The 20,643-nt window shown below is 36.2% G+C and overlaps 1 protein-coding gene across 2 annotated transcripts; it reads left to right on the top strand.

Annotated features, from left to right (window-relative positions):
• The first annotated feature begins 777 nt into the window (after window positions 1-777).
• Window positions 778-19,413, top strand: vipas39 (VPS33B interacting protein, apical-basolateral polarity regulator, spe-39 homolog). Of its 2 annotated transcripts, XM_079830815.1 has the most exons (19): window positions 778-839; window positions 1,119-1,211; window positions 1,687-1,795; window positions 2,747-2,878; window positions 3,287-3,325; window positions 3,413-3,477; window positions 7,305-7,361; window positions 7,685-7,777; window positions 7,904-7,937; window positions 8,042-8,144; window positions 8,332-8,359; window positions 9,886-9,959; window positions 10,062-10,137; window positions 14,167-14,289; window positions 17,671-17,712; window positions 17,931-18,107; window positions 18,199-18,288; window positions 18,363-18,467; window positions 18,666-19,413. In XM_079830815.1, the coding sequence occupies exons 2-19, from the start codon at window positions 1,119-1,121 to the stop codon at window positions 18,684-18,686; spliced, it is 1,461 nt and encodes a 486-aa protein (XP_079686941.1). In that variant the 5' UTR covers window positions 778-839; the 3' UTR covers window positions 18,687-19,413. The 2 variants fall into 2 exon arrangements, with proteins under 2 accessions (XP_079686941.1, XP_079686940.1); XM_079830814.1 differs by having other exon boundaries at window positions 785-839; window positions 7,685-7,937; window positions 18,666-19,408.
• Window positions 19,414-20,643: the final 1,230 nt, after the last annotated feature.

Here is a 20,643-nt window from a genome sequence, read left to right as displayed (position 1 = left end):
CGGGTATGCCACATAACCTGCTTTCTGGAATACCCCCAGTTATATTCCGTTTGAACTGAACTGGATCCACAGGATGACAAATTGCGATGTTGGAGGGATTTGGTAAGTTGGTATTTTTTCATCAATTGTGGAAAATAGGAATTACATGTTGTTGCAATGCTATTGGCTTAGTGTGTGAATTTAATCAGTGCAGTGACAACAGATGAAAATGATGTTTATATAACACCAGTGCTAAAATCATTGACAAATAAATAAATACACAGTTTATATTTCTTTCTTTTTTTTATTATTATACATACATGTCTATGCATGAATTTATCATGAATTTAAAAATGCTTTGTAACTCTTTGTATTTGTATAGTATGTTCAGTTTATTATGCTTTAGTAAAGTGAAAAACTTACATACAACACCTTTAAAACAGTGTTTTTTTCCATACCACAACAGAAGTGTTTGTAATAATAAATAAGTATTTATACAAATGTTATGTTATATATTATCTTGAAAAAGACAAATAAAAGTGTTTCTTCGTTTTAAATGTGGGTGCTTGGACCCCTAAAAAAGCTAACAATATATCTATAAATAATAATGTAATGTGACATGCATTTATGATCACTGTACATTTATTCAAAAAACTACATTTTGCAATATGTTGTAGTATTTTATATTGCAATGTTTTTTAATTACATAACTGTTTTCTTTTTATATTATATCTAAACAACAATAATGACAGCGGTATATTTTTAATCGGACTTTTATTTTGGCGACATGTTGGAACCAGGAAGTAGTAGGAAAGAAATCTGACGTTTCATGTGTAGGTTTTCACTGTAATAATTCGAAGGTAGGTATGTGGTGATTATAAAACCATACATGCATATGAAAGACTACTTACAGATTGTAATCTTAGCGAATCTCGAAATGCCATTTTGGCAGATGAAAATGAGTGCATCGTATTGATAAATAAAGAATCACCTAAATGAAGTGACATGTTTACTAGCATGTCGTGCAGCTGAGAGCTTCGGCATTTGGACAGATCAGATTGAATCACCGCGAATAAACATATGGACCTGCAGCAGCTTCTGCCGTTTTGCTGCGAATATAAATTTTGTATATTTTGCAGATGACACGGGCCAAACCAGAGGATGATGAGTACTGGAACAGCTCCAAATTTAAAGCCTTCACATTTGATGATGATGACGATGAGTTTTCACGAGTAAGTTTGTGTTTCTGTTCTCAGCTTTATGGAGTCCAAAGGCCGTTCACCACAGTGGAGAATGACTAGACTTTATGGCCCATTCAGCCCTAAAAACCATAGTATATAATTAAATATTATAAAGACAACATATTCTTTTTCAAAATAAATAGTTTAGTCAACGGGAAAGACTGAAATGCTACATGGAAAATATTTCTTTATATTTTACCAATGAATTATACTTTACTAGAATATAAAAAACATATTTTCAAATCAAGTCTTTAAAAGTAGCTTTACAGTAAATTAAGGCGAATAAATGTATTACATTAAAATGAGTCAATTTAAATGGCAACGTTGGTGAGGAAAAACTGCACAGAACATACTTTATGTATATTTTAAAATACAGATATTTATTTTCCTCACATTTTCTGCAAATTTCCCCTTGCACCTCTTTGTGGACCTCAGTTGATTCAGACATTGTTGTGTTATTTTCCAGCTGAAAGAGTCCAAACGGGCCGTGAACAGCATCCTGGTGGGTGATGATGATGATGATGATGACGACGATGATGTTGAGAGAGTCAGCTGGACTGGGGAACCTGTGGGAAGTATGCAGTCTTTTGTCTGATCTCTCTTACTGTCTTCACTGTTTGTCCTAGTGATGGGAAGTTCGGATCGTTTTACTGATTCTGATCTTTGAGTCTCATTCAGCAAAATGAACAAATGTTTTTTCAAGTCGTTTCGTCCATTTCAGCAGAATGAAATGCAAATTGTTGGTAGCCTAATTTCCTCAACACATCAATTTAATCAAATGTTGATAACTTTTTGATTAAAGGGATAGTTCACCCAAAAATGAAAATTAGCCCATGATTTACTCACCCTCAAGTCATCCTAGGTGTATATATTGACATTCTTCTTTCAGGCGAATAAAATCATTTTCATGTGATGTGAACGGCTTCATTGGAAAATGCAGCGGAACAAGGAAAGGAGGCCGCCATCAAGAGTGACACAGGCCTAGGCATAGAACAGCTGAAAACGAAAGCGGAAGATCGGAAAAAATGGCGAGAGATGGCCCATAGGATTGCCAAGAGTCGGATACGACTGAATGGCCAAATTATGAGAAACAGAAATGATTAGTACACCTCCGGAGTCTTCGGGTCTGAGTCGTGCCTTCTTCACTAGTTATGACAGAAATTCACAAATTTATAAACTGTAAGAAATTTGAGACCAGAAATGCAAAAAACGAACTATGCGCTTTTTTGTAAGGAAGGCTGGAAATTATTAACTAATTTCTGTATCCAATATGGCCGTCACGTCACATGACAAAAGAACAAACGACTCAGACCCTAGTCTCGCGAGGGAAACATCATTTCTGTTTCCTGTACAGAACCTATGGGATGTTGTGCATGCACGGTCAACACAAAATGAACGAATCACTCTCTCGTTGTTCCCGAGTCATATTGAAGATTCGTTCAAAATGAATGAATCGTTCATGATTGACCCATCACTAGTTTGTACCTCATCTGGATGCTCATCAGTGTTTTTTTGTGTGTGTGAAGGCATCTCTTGGTCAGTCAAGGAAACTGCCTCCAGTATCCACTCAGGAAGTGAGCAGAGCTTTCCCAAAATAGACACCACTCCTTCACTGTCCAAACGAGGGTCTGGATATTCCCTGAGCTCCCTGTTTAAAGGTAATGTATGGTGCTTGAATGTTTAAAGGGATAGTTCACCCAAAAATGAAAGTTCTGTCATCATTTACTCACCCTCAAGTTGTTCCAAACCTGTACGAGTTTCTTTGTTCTGCTGAACAGAAAAGAAGATATTTAGAAGAATGTTTGTAACCAAGCAGATAGAGCAACCATTGACTACCATAGTAGGGAAAAAATACTATGGTAGTCAATGGTTGCTCTATCTGGCTGGTTACAAACATTCTTCTAAATATCTTATTTTCGGTTCAGCAGAACAAAGAAACTCGTACAGGTTTGGAACAAGCTGAGGGTGAGTAAATGATGACAGAACTTTCATTTTTGGGTGAACTATCCCTTTAAGTTCAATCATTATAGACCCAAAACAATCTGATTCTGTTTATATTCCCTCAGCAAAGAGCAAACCTGGTGCTTTCCAGTCCTTCTCTGAGTGTAAGTTCAAGTCATTGAAGCATTTAGGATTATTTAGCCCTACATTTGCTTATTATAATTAAGTGTGTGTTGTTCACTGTTTTCTAGCTTTTAGCGACACATCTATTAAAACATATGCACCAGAGCTGAGGAAGCCCAGGTCAGATGGAAAGGTAATGCATATGGACATTTGGATATTTTGAATGACGTAAAATACGTCTCTTATACTCACCAAGGCTGCTTTCATTTGATCAAAAATACAGTAAAACGGTAATATTGTGAAATGTTATTACAATTTAAAAGAACTGGTTTCTATTTTAAAGGCACTGTGTTAGATTTTTTAATTAAAATATCCAAAAACCACTAGAACAATGTTATATATTTTGTTGACTTGTGTACTTACATTATGTGTGACGCCTATCAATTACATCATACCCACGTTACCCTCATTTACGATTTTATTTTGTAGATATAAAACAAAGACACTTTTATATATTATGTGTTTTATTAGACAGGTGAGCTACTGTTTGGATACATTCATTGACAGAAAACGAATTATTGTTTTATAGCTCAACACAGTTAGTCTTATTCTTATAATAGTCTCTTTTTCTTGATTTACCGCGAGTACCATGTTTTACCATGCCTAATATCGATCTAGCTTACTGCAGTGTGCAACAAGTGTCTCATAGTAGCCGCAGAGCGAATGCACAGAGTAGCGTTATAACACACTTTCAACACACTTACATTATGTATCTTATATGATAAAACAACTCTGCGTACCCATGACCAGAAAAAGCGGAAGCGGCCGTCTTAATAAAAGCTCTGCGAAATCAAGTCTTCATCAATCTACGCTAGGGCTGGGCGATATGGCCCAAAAAAATGATCACAATATAATTTTCCATATCAGTCGATATCGATAATTATCACGATAAATGTCAAATCTTTATTTCTTTAAAGTTTAAAGGCATATTTTTGCTGCTGAGTGAAAGATGTAGAAAACAGACAGTTAATTGTGTTTTTTGTCAAAACATGACTAACACTTCCCAAACAGGTGAACAATTTATCAAAACTGATTTAGATTTATTTATTACTAATAAAATCTATATAAATGGAGTAGAATATAAGAATATAAATTGAATATATAAAATAAATATTTATAGTAAAATCTAGAACTGTAATGATAACATTTGGCTCTGCTGACTGCAAATGCAAAGTTAAAGTGCTTTAAAGATAATGTTTGTCAATAAACAAAAAAATCTTTCTGGTCAGCATGCCAAACCTTTTAAATAAATTACATTGACAATATAAATAAAAGAAAAAGCATTTTATTTACTCTACACTCTTTATATCAATAATATAATTACATATACTTAATTAAAATAATTGTGTAAGTAGTAAAACAATAAACACGCAAACGGGCAAAAAATGCGTTTTACGTTGAGAAACATTTTGAGTCCCCCCTCTCTTGCCTTACAGTGGATTGGTCCACCACGCACCGACACACACACACACACACACACAACTGCGGTGGGAGAGAGCACAAAGATCAGTAGTTGATGAACTCCAGTAAGGGCTGTCAAGTCTATTTTATTCACTTTAAACATCGGATGAAATGATTTTATTTCTCTTTTAATACAGGCGATGTGGAGTTCTAAATAAATCACCAAAGACAAAAAATTATGATACCAATGTATTTTTCCATAAGTACGATGTTTTAGTGATTATAGTTTGGTAAAGTTAGCTTGCTGTAAGTCACCCACTACAACTAACTAGGCAATAAGCCCATGTGTGAACTGATATTAGGCTAATGTAGATTTAGCGCTGTGTTGGGCTCAATGCTATATGGAAGAACTTCGAAGAAGCAAGATAATTGAATAATTATATTGGCGTGCGGTAAACCTATGATAAGCAGTGCACGTCGCTCTGTCTGATTTCAAATAGCCAAAATATCTCCAAACCACTGAAGTTGAGTGACCTTTCTTGTCAATTATATCTGTGTCCTCCGAGCTGGTCGTGAGCGCTGAATTTTCTTCACTATCGCTAATTTTTCTCGCTCCACACTCCTCCAAGCCTGTCAGCCTATCGGCCACTGTGACTGTCAACTACCCAGAAGCCAGAAGCACTGTTGTTATTGTTTTATCGAGGAAAATTATTTCCCGATAATTATCGTTTTATCGCCCAGCCCTAATCTTCGCCCTTGTTTTGAATAAGCGACCTCTAGTGGTGAAAAATTACATATTGTGGCTTTAGTATATTTTAAAATGTCATTTATTCCTGTGATGGCAAAGCTGAATTTTCAGCATCATTACTCCAGTCTTCAGTTTCACATGATCCTTCAGAAATCATTCTAATATGATCATTCACTGCTCAAGAAAAACCTTCTTATTATTATCATTGTTGAAAACATATTTTTATGGAATCGTGTACATTTCTTTCAGCATTCTTTGATGAATAGAAAGTTCAAACAGCATTTATTTGAAATAGAAACGGATAACACTTTATTTTACAGTGTCCTTGTTTCACGTTACATGTACTTACAATAGTAATGACAGTAAATTATGCATAATTACACGCAACTAACCCTAAACCAAATTCTTATTCTAACCCTAACCCTGTAGTAAGTACATGTAGTTAATTAATGTTACTTAATATTACTTATTACTCAGTACTTAAATGTATAATTACTAGTAGTGGGCCGTTATCGGCGTTAACGTGCTGCGTTAACGTGAGACTCTTATCGGGCGATAAAAAAAATATCACCGTTAATCTATTCACAAAGTTGGGTTGGGAGCTGGGTCTATACTACGCAAGCTATGATGACTTTCACCTTGATATTTTAGCACAGATGTACACCTAGCCAAATTGCATTGTAGGGGGCGAGAGAACGAGTCTTCGAACCTGTGTGTATGCCTACTAGTGTTGTCAAAAATATCGATATTTTGCTATGTATCGATACTGAAATATCTGAAACGATACAATACTAATTTTCTACAGTATCGATATCAGCTGCGCTCTCCTCTCTTACCGACAGCGAGTTGACACGCACCCGCCTCCTCTCATTCAGTCCGTTTAATCCCTGAACATGTCGAACGGGTGTTCTGCTGGACTTTTGTTAGTATTGGTGTGACCGGTCTGAATTTCGCACGGGATTGCACATAACGTTAATTCTACTAATTCCCGCAGATTTCGCGCTCGCATCTGAAGCGCACACACACATACCATAATAAAGCCGCCTCTGACATACAAGTGCAAAAATGAGCTCCTTTTTCCATCTTATTAATGGTCAAATACACTCAAAAATGTCTCAATGCCCATCTTGGTGAGTTTTAATGTAAACACAGTCGTAACCAGCTCACAGGAACAGTGTTTGGGATCCATGCGTGCGTCATGGAAGGGACAGAAGTTATTTATTATTCAAACTACAAAAAGACAAACGATCACTTACGAGCACACATATTATGAATGCCTTCGGCAGAATTCAAATGAGCCATTTTAATCTAGATTAATCTTGGAATTAATCTAGATTAAAAAAATTTATCTATGCCCACCACTAATAATTACACTGTTATAAGGACACCTTAAAATTAAGTGTAATCTAGAAATATTTTGGGTTACACTTTATTATAAGGTGTCATTGTTACAGTGTATTTATATATTTAAGTATTGAGTAATGTTAATTAACTACATTTATTTACTATAGGGTTAGGGTTTGGTTTGGGGTTAGGGTTAGTTGCATGTAATTTACTGTTATTACTACGGTAAGTACATGTAACATGTAACAAGGACACTGTAAAATATAGTATTACCATCTTTTGTAATATTAATGTCTTTACTGTCATTTTTAATCAGCTCAATGCATCTTTGCTGGATAAAAGTATGAATTTATTATTAAAAACTTTTTGACTGGTAGTGTGTGCTTGAAGGGTAAAATATTTTCCACTGTGTATTTTTTTTCTTTTCTTTACCAGTTTCTAACATTGACTTATCTAAATGCCCATAGGATTTTGTCAGCGACCTGAGTCCAGAGGAAACTGTGAGGAGAATGCAGAAAGGACGGGTAGGGGGCAGCAGAGAGCTGTGAATTATATTTTGCCCTAGAAAGTCCAGGAGGTCTGTTATACTTAGATAAAGCCATTTGTTTATTTTTATTCTTAATAGCAGTTGATAAGTAAGTGGAGGACCCTACATTTCCATTTCATATGAGCCCTCCAAAAAAGAACCACATACTGGTAAAATATACTGTAATATAATGAAATATTAGGCATGAATGTATGTTGCTTACAAAAAAACATGTATTTAGTCAGAATACATGGCTGCTTTTGAATGCTTGTCAATGGAAAAAGATGCTTTTTGCATCTAATTAAAATGATTATGTTACAGGCATTTTCCCTGGAAAAGTTCCGCTCTCTGCAGGACAAACTTCTGCTGCTGGATGAAGCAGTTGCTGTTTATGATGGCAACGTCATCACTGCTGTGAGCCGCACTTCACACACTAACCCTATATGGAAGCATTGCCATGACTTTAGAATGATGATATTAGTAGGGACAGCTTGTTTATACTATGTTTATTCACTGATCCTTTACATTCTCCAAATACAGGTCTTGATATATTTAAAAAGGTCATTAAGTAAAGGTGAGATGTTTCTTCGTGATCTGTCATTGCTCACCAGTTTCTTTTTATGCTCAAAATAAATGAAATATTTACTAGGACGTCATGGTTTTTTGTCATCGTTGCAGAAATACTCTTTCGAGAGTTAATGGCGAGAGATGTGGCTTTGCGTCATTATGTTCACTATTTAAAAGAGACGGGAGAACAAAAGCTTTTGGTGGAGTTACTGAAGTAAGTTCACTGTTTTTATATTTAAGTTCCCCTCTTAATGTGTGTCATGTTCAAAATAAGTATTGTCTATGATCTTTTAGTGCAGGGATGGTTGGCATCTCTCTATATATTTGCATTGGTAGTTTGATTTGAAGGGTTGTATTGTTGTGTGCAAACTTTATGACTTTGCTCACCTACTGTATTTCAGAGCTCTTGGCAGGACAGAAGATATGGCGGTAGGTACTGCACTTAAATTCTCATTGAACACATGTCAGAATACACATGACCAATTCTTATTTAACCCTCTATGGTACTGTGTCGCCTCCAGGAGGTATGACCAAATTTGGCTCGCTTCAAAAAGTGCGCATCCCACAGTCCTTTCTTCATCAGAAGGGGAACGCCCAGTATTTACTAATGAAACTGCAAATACTTCCTCTTTCTTTCATGTGGAAGTACCATATGTTCCCTTGTGAAAAGTGTGTGTGTATGTATATATATATATATATATATATATATACACACACAATTGCAAGAAAAAGTATTTGAACCGTTTACAGAAAATTTGAATAATTTTAACTAAATAAGAGAGATCATAAAAAATGCATGTTATTTTTTATTTAGTACTGTCCTGAATAAGATATTTTACATAAAATATATGTAAGTTATAGCAAAGTTATATAGTTCACAACCACAAGACAAAAAAATAGCAGAATTTATTCAAATGAACCCATTCAAAAGTTGAACCATTGATTCTTAAAACCGTGTGTCATTCCCTGGATATATATATTCCCATTGTTGTATCTTATCTTGAGGCAATATTAAAATATTTAGAAATTAGATGTAGAAATAAGAATTAAATGTAGAAATTCACTTAAAGCTGCACTATGTAACTTTTCCGTCCACTAGAGGTCGCCTGTTAAAAAAAAAGGCGTATTTTGATGATGCCACGTTTGAGCGCAGAATCTTGGGACATGTGGTCTTCACCTCAAAGCCGGTGGAAAAGAATCGGGATAGGACTCGGGCAGAAATCATGTTCATGGATGCGATTATTAACGTTTCTGTAGTATGTAGCAGAGCAGGACCGGGTGTTGTGGAGCTGAGCAAGGCCGCTGGAGCGATGAAGGCAACACACGCCTCGCGAGCAGCGGGACTTTTATTATGACACAGTCGCCGTCGCCACTTCCGCTTTTCCGGTCATGAGTATGAGATAACGCAGTTCTGTTTATCATATTAGATACATCTGAGTGTGTTGAAAATTAAGTTATGACATTACTCTGTGCGTTCGCTCGGCGGCTGCTATGACACTTGTTCACACTGCAGTGAGAGAAAAATATAACCGGAAACCGAGGGCAACGCAGATATGATGCCATCGACAAGCGACTCCCTCACACGTCCCGGTTTCTTGGTTAAAATAGCAATTTTCTCACGATTTACAAATAGTTGGAAACATTTGGGATATTGTAAGTACTCAACTGAACAAAATATATAACACTGGCCTAGTGGTTTTGGGATATTTTACTGAAAAAATGTGGCATAGTGCACCTTTAAATAGAAAATAAATAGAGGGTTCATGACGGCTGAAATTAGTTTATGGCTTTACAGAAGTGAAAAGAGGAAGAATTGTGCTTTTGTCTCATCACTATCATTTGTTTTAAATATAAAGGAAAGGAGAGGAAGTTGGACAAATCAATGCATTTTTTTTGCAGTGACGTTTCTGTTTGATCATACATGCATTAACAAGTCCTCTTTGTATTTTAAACAGTTGATTCAATACAAGGAACACTTGAATATTAAGGATGAAGGCCGAAGAAGAGACTTCCTCAAAAGTTGCCTCAGGTAGCTATGTTTCAGGGTGTTTCAGTCGAGAGTTCAGAATCATTATCCAATTTATCTTTGATGACAAACTGATCCATGTGATCTCGCTGTTTTTTTTTTCAGCCTTCCTTTTTCTCAAGACGATGCCACTCACGTTCAAGACCACTATACACTCCTCGAGAGGCAAATAATCATAGAGGTGAGGGAACGAGTCACATGCACAAACTGATCCAAAGTTAGGACACACCTACTAATTCTTGCTTATATACATTTTAGAATAATAGTAAAGTCATTCAAACTATGACCAGTGGAACAATGGAAATTATGTAGCGACCAATAATCAACTTATATTTACTCATCCATTTAAAAGAAATATATATATAGAAAATTTACTTTCAGCTTTTTAAGGAATTTCAAATATATCACAAGGTCATGAGAATTTAAGATCATGAGAATCAGTCAAATGTGTCCAAACCTTTGACTGCAAATGTAAGTATATAAATAATTGAAGCAATGTACTGGTTATTTTAATCCCATAATAAATACGATACAATATAATATCATTTTAAAGGTTCCTAATTTTGTTTTTAAGGTCTCCTACAATAGGTTTACATGTATCCAAGGTCAAAAAACATTTACATTTTCTCATAATGCACACTGCAGCATCAACTCTTTTCTCAGTGTTTGAAATGGTTCAATTGTTCCTTTTCAAGAGCTGACTCAGTTCTGATTGGTCAGATGGCCGAGTCTGCCGTGATTGGTCGATGGTGTCAGAAACAAAACGTCCATTACCATATCTGAATTTCAGCTCCGGAGGTTTCCTCGGGGCTTGTATACACAGTGATATGAACAGTAACGATTGTGTCGGTTTTACCATATCAATTCCAGCTTGAGACCTCAATCTTTGGAAGTGCATGCAAAGTGCATTTGCTTTCCCAGTGCAGAAAACAGCATTTTCTCGACATGTCCACAACATGAACCAAACACTTCCGGGCCTCGGGTACAACTACAGTGTTTGAGGTTGACGTTGTTCGCAGGCAGCCAATGGAGACCATAGACTGGCTTTATGTAAATTTGTTGCAAAACTATGTAGGTTCGAGCAGGAAGTAAGACTGGAATTACTGGCCAGTGTTCCCACGGGTCCTTGAAATCCTTGAAAGTTTGTGAATCTGGAAAAAAAAAAGTCAAGACCCTGGAACGTTTTTGAAAATAAACATTCATAGATACAGGTCCTTGAAAGTTATTGAATTTATTATGTGCAAGAAGTTTTCTGGAAAAAAATCCATATTATTCCCTCCGGTCCGCTTACTTCGTGGCCTATGCATACTAGATGCTTGATTTACATTAGTTACACGCATTTACGTGAGGTACTTTGTTTTGTACGTTCCCATGAAGTTCACGCGCACGAAACTACTACGATGGTACCTCAACGTTTTCAGTGCTTACAGTCAATGACTGTATATTGTGTTCAATAAACATAAAACGTTTGTGATAATCTGTTGCCCAAATATTTGATTTAATGTAATGCAGAATTGCTTTGCATGTTATGGTAATGTAAACCCATGAGGCAATAAAAATTTAAAAGCATATTCATTAGGGGTGGGAATCTTAAAGCACTTAATGATTCGATCCGATTCCGATACTGGGAGTAATGATCCGATTCCCAAAGCGATTCTTAACATACATTTTAGGTAACTAATTATCCTGCTGTGCAAATACATGAACTTTATATTTTAACCAACATTGGAGCTAATGTGTGTTTTGTTTTTAGTTAGAATATCTGTTTGACAGTATTGCCATATTAAAAATGATTATAAAGATTTCTTTCAATACTTTTATTTTATTAACAAAGTTATATTCAAGATTAACAAACTCTGAATGAAACCGCAAGCCATACAATTGCAAAGAACAATCATTAAGAAAAACAGTTCTCAATTTACAACTAAGTGTGACAATTTTTCAGTTTCTTTAGAACATTGTAACAAAAAATGTCTTTAAAAGCAAAAAAAAAAGTTTACTTTGGTCACAAAAAAAATCTTGGCTATAGGCTAACATAGGCTAATGCAGAAGAAAAACAACTTTAGCGCTCGCTGAGAAGCCAAATTCAATGTGTGCGCATAACATCTCACATCTAACAAAACTTGCCGAGCTGCAACAGTCATGTTAGAGACATTTAACGAATCACTCGCCAAAACGAAGTCTTTGTTCAGAGTTTTCCATTAGTTTGAAACATTGTGCAGTAGTTGAGCAATATTCGATAAGTCATTCCAAAAATGATGCCACGGATGTTGGTAGGTTTATGTCCCGGCCACCGCATCGGAGATATAGGAGTGTTATTAAGCATTAATGGCAAGGAAAGCGCCTTATAGCCTACTTGAGCACCACTTCGTTATTTTGGCTCAGAATTTCGTTTGTTGGAAATATGAACTTAATTTAGAAATGCTTTTGAAATTAAAAACTTTGCATTTAATAGGCAAAATACATTTTTGAAATGGGGAGGCAGCCGCAGCGAGCGCAGACACAGAGCGGCCAGAGAAACGGAGGAGCGACTGCTGTAAGGCGTTTGTGCAAAACTGCGGAAAAACTGCATAAAACGTGCAGGTGTTGAACCCTCTCACCGGGAAAAGTGTCCCCACGGCTGCGACGCCCCTGAGCAGGTCGTAGTTTGTCCATTTTATCTTAAACGAAGCCAATTCACCAGCATATGAACGTTCGCCTATCAACGGGTTGTTCTGTTTGGCCGGTGACCGCACGCGCGCGCACAGTGGTGAAGTAGCCGTTTGAATTGAACACATAATTGATTCTGAATTTTTGAGAATCGATTCTGAATCGTTGGATAACGAATCGCGATGCATCGACCTTTTCTCCCACCCCTAATATTCATATATCTTAACTTCTGGTTACATGAGCCTAAGCTCTTTTCAATAAAAGCCATGCAAAAGTTAATATCAGATCATTTTAGAATAAAATGTACCGAATATTCTTCAGTTTTATGCAAAGCAGAAATACGACAAATAGAATATCAGATCTCTCTCATATGGCCAAAAATAAATGCAAAAAAAAAACAAAAACACATGAATGTTGTGTTGTTGTGTTTGACACATGAAAACTGTAACAATGTATCGTACAAGGTAACATAATGTAACCTTGCTGTCACTTTAAATGTGTCCCGACATTAAGTCCCTGAATTTGAGGGCATTGGACCTAGAAAGTCCTCGAAAGGTCCTTGAATCTGAAGTTAACTAAGGTGTTGGAACCCTGACTGATGAATCGTTTCAGGCAGTTCAGAATTGATTCTTTCTTTCGGGAGACAATAACATTAACTTTGAACTTTGAAACTTTGCAGACCTTTTACAATCACAATCATATTATACACTACATGAAAGGTCAAATGCGAAAAAGCACAATGGGGGCACTTTAAGGAAAATGAAACCATGACAGCGCGGACTTATATTTATCTTTGGATATTAAACAACGATACAAGAAAGTGTTTAAACCTCAAAAGCACAAAGGTTTTCTGCCTCACCTTACAGTGCAGTTAACGAAATATTTCCTCTTCACCTCCTCACTCTTCCTTTTTCCTGAGGGTGGTGTGATAGGTGATGGATCGCTCTGTAGAGAGGGAAGTGAGAGGGATGGGCTTCTCTCAAATTGGGTTACACCGCAGATGTTTCCTTCGATTATGAAACGTTAAAAGCACACCCACTTTGTTCTTGTGCCATAATAGCACCTATGAACAAGTGAGATTCAGTTTGCATCAAACTGAAACATCGTGTAATATGTTTTTGTTAGGCAAGTGCTTATATTTTCTGTTTCACACATCCTGTGTCTGCTACTCACTGTGGCTCAATGCACGAGGGCACCACATTTACAATCAAATTTTAAACAATTATATGTTGATATTGATTCAGGTAGATTAACTGTAACTTACTGCCTTTGTTACATACATCAAGCCCTAGAAAAAAAAATCTTCTTTCATATAGCCTAAATTGCACAACATTTCAATGACAAACAGTGCATTTTCACAGTGTTTATGCTACGTTCATTATGTAACATTTGGCAAAGATAATACGCTCAGCTCAGAAACTTCTGGGTCACAGTGCATGATTTGTGAAGCAGGCCTTGTCAGACATGGGAAAATGGCAAGAGAATATCCTAATGTTAAGGGTGTATCATGTTTCGTAGAAATGTATTCAATTGTTGTGTTCAATGTGTTTGTTTTTTCCAGGCTAGCGACAAGAAGGCAGATGCAGATATCTTTAAAAGGTTCCCTAGAAAAGCATCTATCCTTAATATGCCAATCATCACCACACTTTACTACTCCTGCTTTTACCATTACGGAGAGTCAGAGGTACAAGCTCCTATTTCACTCCTGCATTACAGTATATTGTATTATGTTATGTAGACAAATTTAATATATTACAATGTATATAAAATAGGAATGTAATATAATATAGTCTTACAATATACACTACCGATAGTTGGTTTTGAAAGAAGTCTCTTATGCTCACTAAGGCAAGGGTAAAAAATACAATAAAACAAAGTAATATTGTGAAATATTATTGCAATTTAATATAGTTTATCGTAATATATTTTTTTTAATTCATGTGATGTCAAAGCTGACTTATCAGCATCCTTACTCGGTAACACTTTATAATAACGGCATGGTATGAATCATTAGTTAAACATTAGTAAATAATGAATTAATCATTTATTATCTCTTTTGAAAAAGCTTTACAAGGCATAAATAGTCCTCACTTTAGATGAGCTCACAAAAATAGTACAATTACTGACAACTACTAAATGTTTTATAACTACCTGTCCTGATTTATTTTTGTATTTATTTATTTATTTATTTGGATGGGACAATGCATATTGATGAACGTACAATATAAATTGACGTAAATACACTGGATTTAGCACAAAGCTAATTTCCATCCATAGTCCTAGACATGGATAAACAAAAAAAAAACACATAATATAGAGATAAAAAAATGTCAATGCATAGATAAAATACTTGTTCTACTAATTATTTCAGATATTTAAAAAGAAAACTATTCCTATGCATAGTCATCCTAAAGTGCTTATTACAAATATACCTATTTTATTAAATTGCCAGTGCATAGTTTGTACCTAATGTTCACAGTTTTGGTTGTTAATCGGCCATCTTTTAAGCTGTTTAAGTCATGAACTACAGTAGGAATACGTGTTAATAAAGCATCTATTAACACACTGAGTAACTATTAATATATGTCTAAATAATATGTATAAATGTACATCTAAATAGTTTATTAAAGGTGCTGTATGTAAGTTTTTGACTGTACTAAAGCATAAAAATACCATAATACGTTTGCAGATATGTAGGAAACATTCTTGTTTCTCTTAAAAACAATACTACAACCATTACTATTTTACTTTGAAATGTGTGTTCCGTGTCGGAATGTCTGTTTTTGTTTTGGTCTGTGGAATACTGCACATTGCCAATTCACCCAGTAGAATTTCGACACCACAGTTGGCGGAAAACATTGCAGCCATGCAAGCCAGCAAACAAACTGGGTCAGAGATCGCAGATTCTACTCGACCTAAAAAGCCTCGGCATCCATCTAAAAATCTCTATGAACGGGAGCACATTAAAACGCGGATAAATGGACTTATAAACTTACAGCGTGTAAGTCTCCTCGCCTTCCATTGTCAATTGCGCTCGTTCCTGTTGCGTGTCCTCAAACTGGCAACCCGTGTGAGCGTCACACTAGTCTAAGGAGGAGGGGGCAGGGCAAACAATATTTTGAATTTGGACTGCAGTACCTATTTCAACCACTAGCTGTCTTTCTTACATACATACAGCACCTTTAATCATTTACTTACACTTTCTAAATGATCTTATCAACCAATGACAACTCCTAAATAACTGGCTTGTAAATAATGTAATACTTAATTTAGAAATGATAAATTGATCATTTAATAAAGTATGAAAATAAAATTATTAAACACATTATAGATATGCTTATAAATCAAGAATAAAACATTTATAGCTGTATTTATAAACTGCTTATTTATGTCTATTAAAGGGATAGTTCACCCAAAAATGAAAATTAGCCCATAATTTACTCACCCCCAAGTCATCCTAGGTGTATATGACATTCTTCTTTCAGACGAATAAAATCGGAGTTATATTACAAAAGTCCAGGCTAATCCAAGCATTAGAATTTGATTCATAGTTGCTCTGTTTTTGAAGTCCATAAAAAGTGCATCTGTCCGTCAAATAACGTGCTCCACGCGGCTCCGGGGTGTTAATAAAGGCTTTCTGAAGCGAATCGACGCGTTTGTGTAAGAAAAATATCCATATTTAAAGCTTTATCAAGTAAACTTTCGGCCGACCGCCTTCTGTGGAAAAGTGTTGAATGTTGAAAGTGAAACTCAAGATGCGTACGTGACGTCGAGCGGACCTGGTCGCGTTAGTCTTTCGATCGGCAGGGGAACTTTCAACAATTTTTCCATAAATTGAACAGGGAAGGCGGTGGGCCGAAAGTTTACTTGATAAAGTTTTAAATATGGATATTTTTCTTACACAAACGCATCGCTTCAGAAGGCCTTTATTAACACCCCAGAGCCGCGTGGAGCATGTTATTTGACGGACAGATGCACTTTTTATGGACTTCAAAAACAGAGCAATGAAATCCAATGAATATCCAATTCTAATGCTTGGATTAGCTCGGACTTTTGTAATATAACTCAGATTTTTCTGAAAGTAGAATGTCATATACACCTAGGATGACTTGAGAGTAAATTATGGGCTAATTTTCATTTTTGGGTGGACTATCCCTTTAATGCTTAATAAATGATAAATTAACTATTTACTAATGCTTAACTAATGACTCATAGCATGCAGTTATTATAAAGTGTTACCTTTTTTTATTATTGTCAATGTTAAAAACAGTTGTGATGCTTAATATTTCTGGAAACCTTGATATAGTTTTTTTGTTAATTTACTTGAAGTAGAAATCTTTTGTAACATTATAAATGCCTTTACTAAATTGATCAATTTAATGTGTCCTTGGAGAATAGCATTAATTTCCTTCAAAAAAAACATTTGAACAGTAGTGTATATAAATTGTTGTATTCCGTTCAGTTTGTCTTATTCATTGACTAATTCAAGTAAGCAGGTTAACTTTTAAATATACATTTTCCACGACTTCAGATAGTTTTTTGTCAAACAATCAAAACAACAATATATCTATTTTGTAATCTGTAACTTAACAAGCCTCATTTTGTGATGCAATATTTTTGAAATACAGTAGTGGCCAAAAATTATTTTGGTATATTGCTCTGACCATCAAATATCAGATGAAGTGAGTCGTACTGTTTTTATCCACTTTAATATTTGGCCATCCAAACCACTGCACATATTGCCTCACATTCACCCATTCATACACCGACGGCCGTGTCAGCCATGCAACCTTTAGGTAACCTTTGCCCGTATGATGACATTTAGGGAAGATTCCAGATTGGCCCATCTGAGCTTTCATTTTCTCAAAGGCAGAGCAGGACACCCAGGGCTTGGTTTACACCTATCGCAATTTATAGGCACTGGGGGACCATAGGCAGGCTAGGGGAACTCATATTAATGTTAAAAATGTTTTCATGTTATGGGACCTTTAAACATTTTAGTGTTGTTTAAATCCAGATACTTTTGGAGCCACTGCATTTCAATAAATGTTTTCTTCTTCTACAGGGAACTTTTAGCAGCCCTTCAAACATTAGAAAAACCTTCCGGGTAAGATACAGTCATATGTTCATATATTTTAGAATCTTTAAAGTCACGCTGATTTCTATTTTTTTGTATAGTTGTTTTAGTAGTTTCCAGTCATTAGAAATACAAATTCAGTCAAATGTGTTGACTAGTAGTGTATAAATAAGCATATGTGGAATTTTCGAGCATCGTTCTCCTTCTATTATTAACCTGTGTAACTTCTGTCATGTTTGCTGTGGCAGATTTCAGAAAAGCAGTACATTCTCACAGCTCTTGGCGCAAGAGCAAAGTTGAAATTGTGGTTTGATGTGGACAGTCTGTTCAACACCAAAAACTGGCTGGGGTACACCAAGAAAAGATCTCCCATTGGCTTTCACAGAGTGGTGGACATCCTGCAGAAGAACAGCGCCCCTATACAGGTACATCTGTTTCCATGTTGTAATAAAGCTGCTCAGTTGCGTCTCTGGCCATCCCAGCATGCACTTCAATGCAGCTTCCCATGATCTGCAGGTGCTGCAGGAGTATGTGAACCTCATCGACGACCCAGAGCTCAAGCTCAGCGTGGCTCTGAAATATAAATGCCATGACGTCATCATCAATGTGAGTTGAATCTCGAGTCGGTATGGCTGTGTTTGTGGCTTTCTCAGCGTAACATTCAGATGTGTCCATTTCAGACATACAGAGACCTGAAGGACCGACAGCAGCTTATTGTGTACAGAGACAAGCTGGAACGAGACTCTGTTGATTACAGGAAGATCCAGGAACTCCTCAATAACGGGGTAAGAGGAAGTGAGCAGTCATTGCTGAATCATATTCTGGTTCACGATTTCAAAACAGATGTGGTAGGAGGAGGGGACAAGTCTTAGGAAACACACCAACATCTTACAGTCATTTATCAGTGTCCACTACAGGTCACTTCATTTGTTCCAATGCAATGTATTCCTGTGAACTAAAATGTCTGATTTTTGTCACTTAAGCAAATCCGATGGAAAAACTGACACGTGGATCCTGACACGAGGCAGAGACAATATTGCACAAAAAAAACACTATGAAGCTGCTTAAAATGGAGCCGTCTTAAGATGAAACCTGGACAAACAGGACTGAGATCCTCACAGATATCGAATATTTCAAAGAACCAGTGGAGTGAGCCATTCTGGAGTGATTCTTTTGCAAATGCATCTGTTCAGTACGACGAAACTGCCAAGTGTCCTTCTGCCAACTCTACAGGTGAACATTTATAAAGAAATAAGGGAGGTTGAACAACATATTCTTAAAGCCCTCAAACTTTTTTGTTTGCCTGTGTATGGAATTCTGAACATTCCTCATTATCCACTGCTTTTTTATATTAAAGATAACATGAGACTGACACAAATGTTTGAGGTTTATACTGGTAAATATGGAGATTGATACTGAAGATTTGAAGTTTCGGAGGTAAAGGTTTGTCATGTTTACAGGGTAACCACACAGTTCTGCAAACGGAGTTCAATTGACAAATTGAGAGCAGAATAGCAGTAAGAGTGACGAAGTTCCCCTGCTATTTCGTTTTGGGGACTTTTAGTCATACAGTAGATTGTGTCATATAACCTTTTTCATAAGATTCCAACAAGTCTCAGTTCTGAACGATCTAAACAAAATAAGGTAAAGCTGTGAAGAGTTTCTCTACCATAGTTGGAATGTAACAATGGTTTCTATAAAATGAAATAAACTGGCATTCATGACGAACAGTAGCCAAGCACTTTAGAAATTGAAACTAAAACTGTCATAGTTTTAAAACAATGAAGTAGTTTCGCTCTCTCAATACATATAGTTTGAATATACCAAAATCTACACTATCGTTCAAAAGTTTGGGGTCAGTAATTTTTTTTTTTAAAGAAATGAATACTTTCATTCAAACAAGGAGGATATAAAATGTGTCAGTAAAGACATTTATAATATTACAAAAGATTTCTATTTCCAATAAGAACATCTTTCGATCGGCAGGGGAACTTTCAACAATTTTTACATAAATTGAACACGGAATGCGGTGGGCTGAAGGTTTACTTGATAAAGTTTTAAATATGGATATTTTTCTTACACAAACGCATCGATTCGCTTCAGAAGGCCTTTATTAAAACCCCAGAGCCGCGTGGAGCAGTTATTTGACGGCCAGATGCATTTTTTTTATAGACTTCAAAAACAGAGCAACTATGAATCCAATTCTAATGCTTGGATTAGCCTGGACTTTTGTAATATAACTCAGATTTTATTCGTCTGAAAGAAGAATGTAATAAACACCTAGGATGACTTGACGGTGAGTAAACTATGGGCTAATTTTCATTTTTGGGTGAACTATCCCTTTAAGAAAAGTTTTCAACATTGATAAAATCTGAATAATAATCAGAAGTGTTTCTTTAGCAGAAAATCAGTATATTAGACAGTGACACTGAAGACTGGTAGCCTGACAAGCCAGACCCACATCAAGATGTTGGGTCTGGGAACACACCATTGGCAGGGCTCAATCCGAGGGGCGGGATAAACGGTTGTCTTTCAGATTCCCTCTGCATGCAATAGGATAGCGCTACAACCAACCAGAGCAACGAAGAAGGTGAAGAGGAGGTAGTTGATAGATTAAACTTTCGCTGTATCCGGTCGGCAAAACTCCGAACACATCTTCCTTTCTTAAGAATGACTTTAGTGTCGTTCTTTGTTCTTTTCTCAAAGAAAAGCTTAACTCCAAGTCTTCCAGAGCCAAATCGGCCAAAGCCGATTTGATTCAAAGCTTCTTTGTTTACAAGTAACACGTGGAACTCTGCGGTCATTATGTTAAGCCCGCCTACCGACTCTATACACGATGTGATTGGCCTGACCAGAGTTCGGTTTTTCCAGGTCGCAGGCCAACGGAGCATTGCTAGACGACCCTGGCTGCAAATTACATTTGCTGCCGCTAGGGTGCGTCTAGATTTCTAGGCTAGAAGA

Source organism: Gobio gobio (assembly GCF_949357685.1).
Source record: "Gobio gobio genome assembly, chromosome: 12".
Taxonomy (NCBI): Eukaryota; Metazoa; Chordata; class Actinopteri; order Cypriniformes; family Gobionidae; genus Gobio; species Gobio gobio.
This window is presented reverse-complemented; position numbering and strand designations above follow the sequence as displayed.

Coding starts and splice junctions, on each gene's coding strand:
- vipas39 (XM_079830814.1), top strand. CDS start 1,119: ATGACACGGGCCAAACCAGAGGATGATGAGTACTGGAACAGCTCCAAA. Junction 7,362..7,684: donor GGAGAATGCAGAAAGGACGG/GTAGGGGGCAGC, acceptor ATTATGTTACAG/GCATTTTCCCTGGAAAAGTT. Junction 10,138..14,166: donor AGAGGCAAATAATCATAGAG/GTGAGGGAACGA, acceptor TGTTTTTTCCAG/GCTAGCGACAAGAAGGCAGA.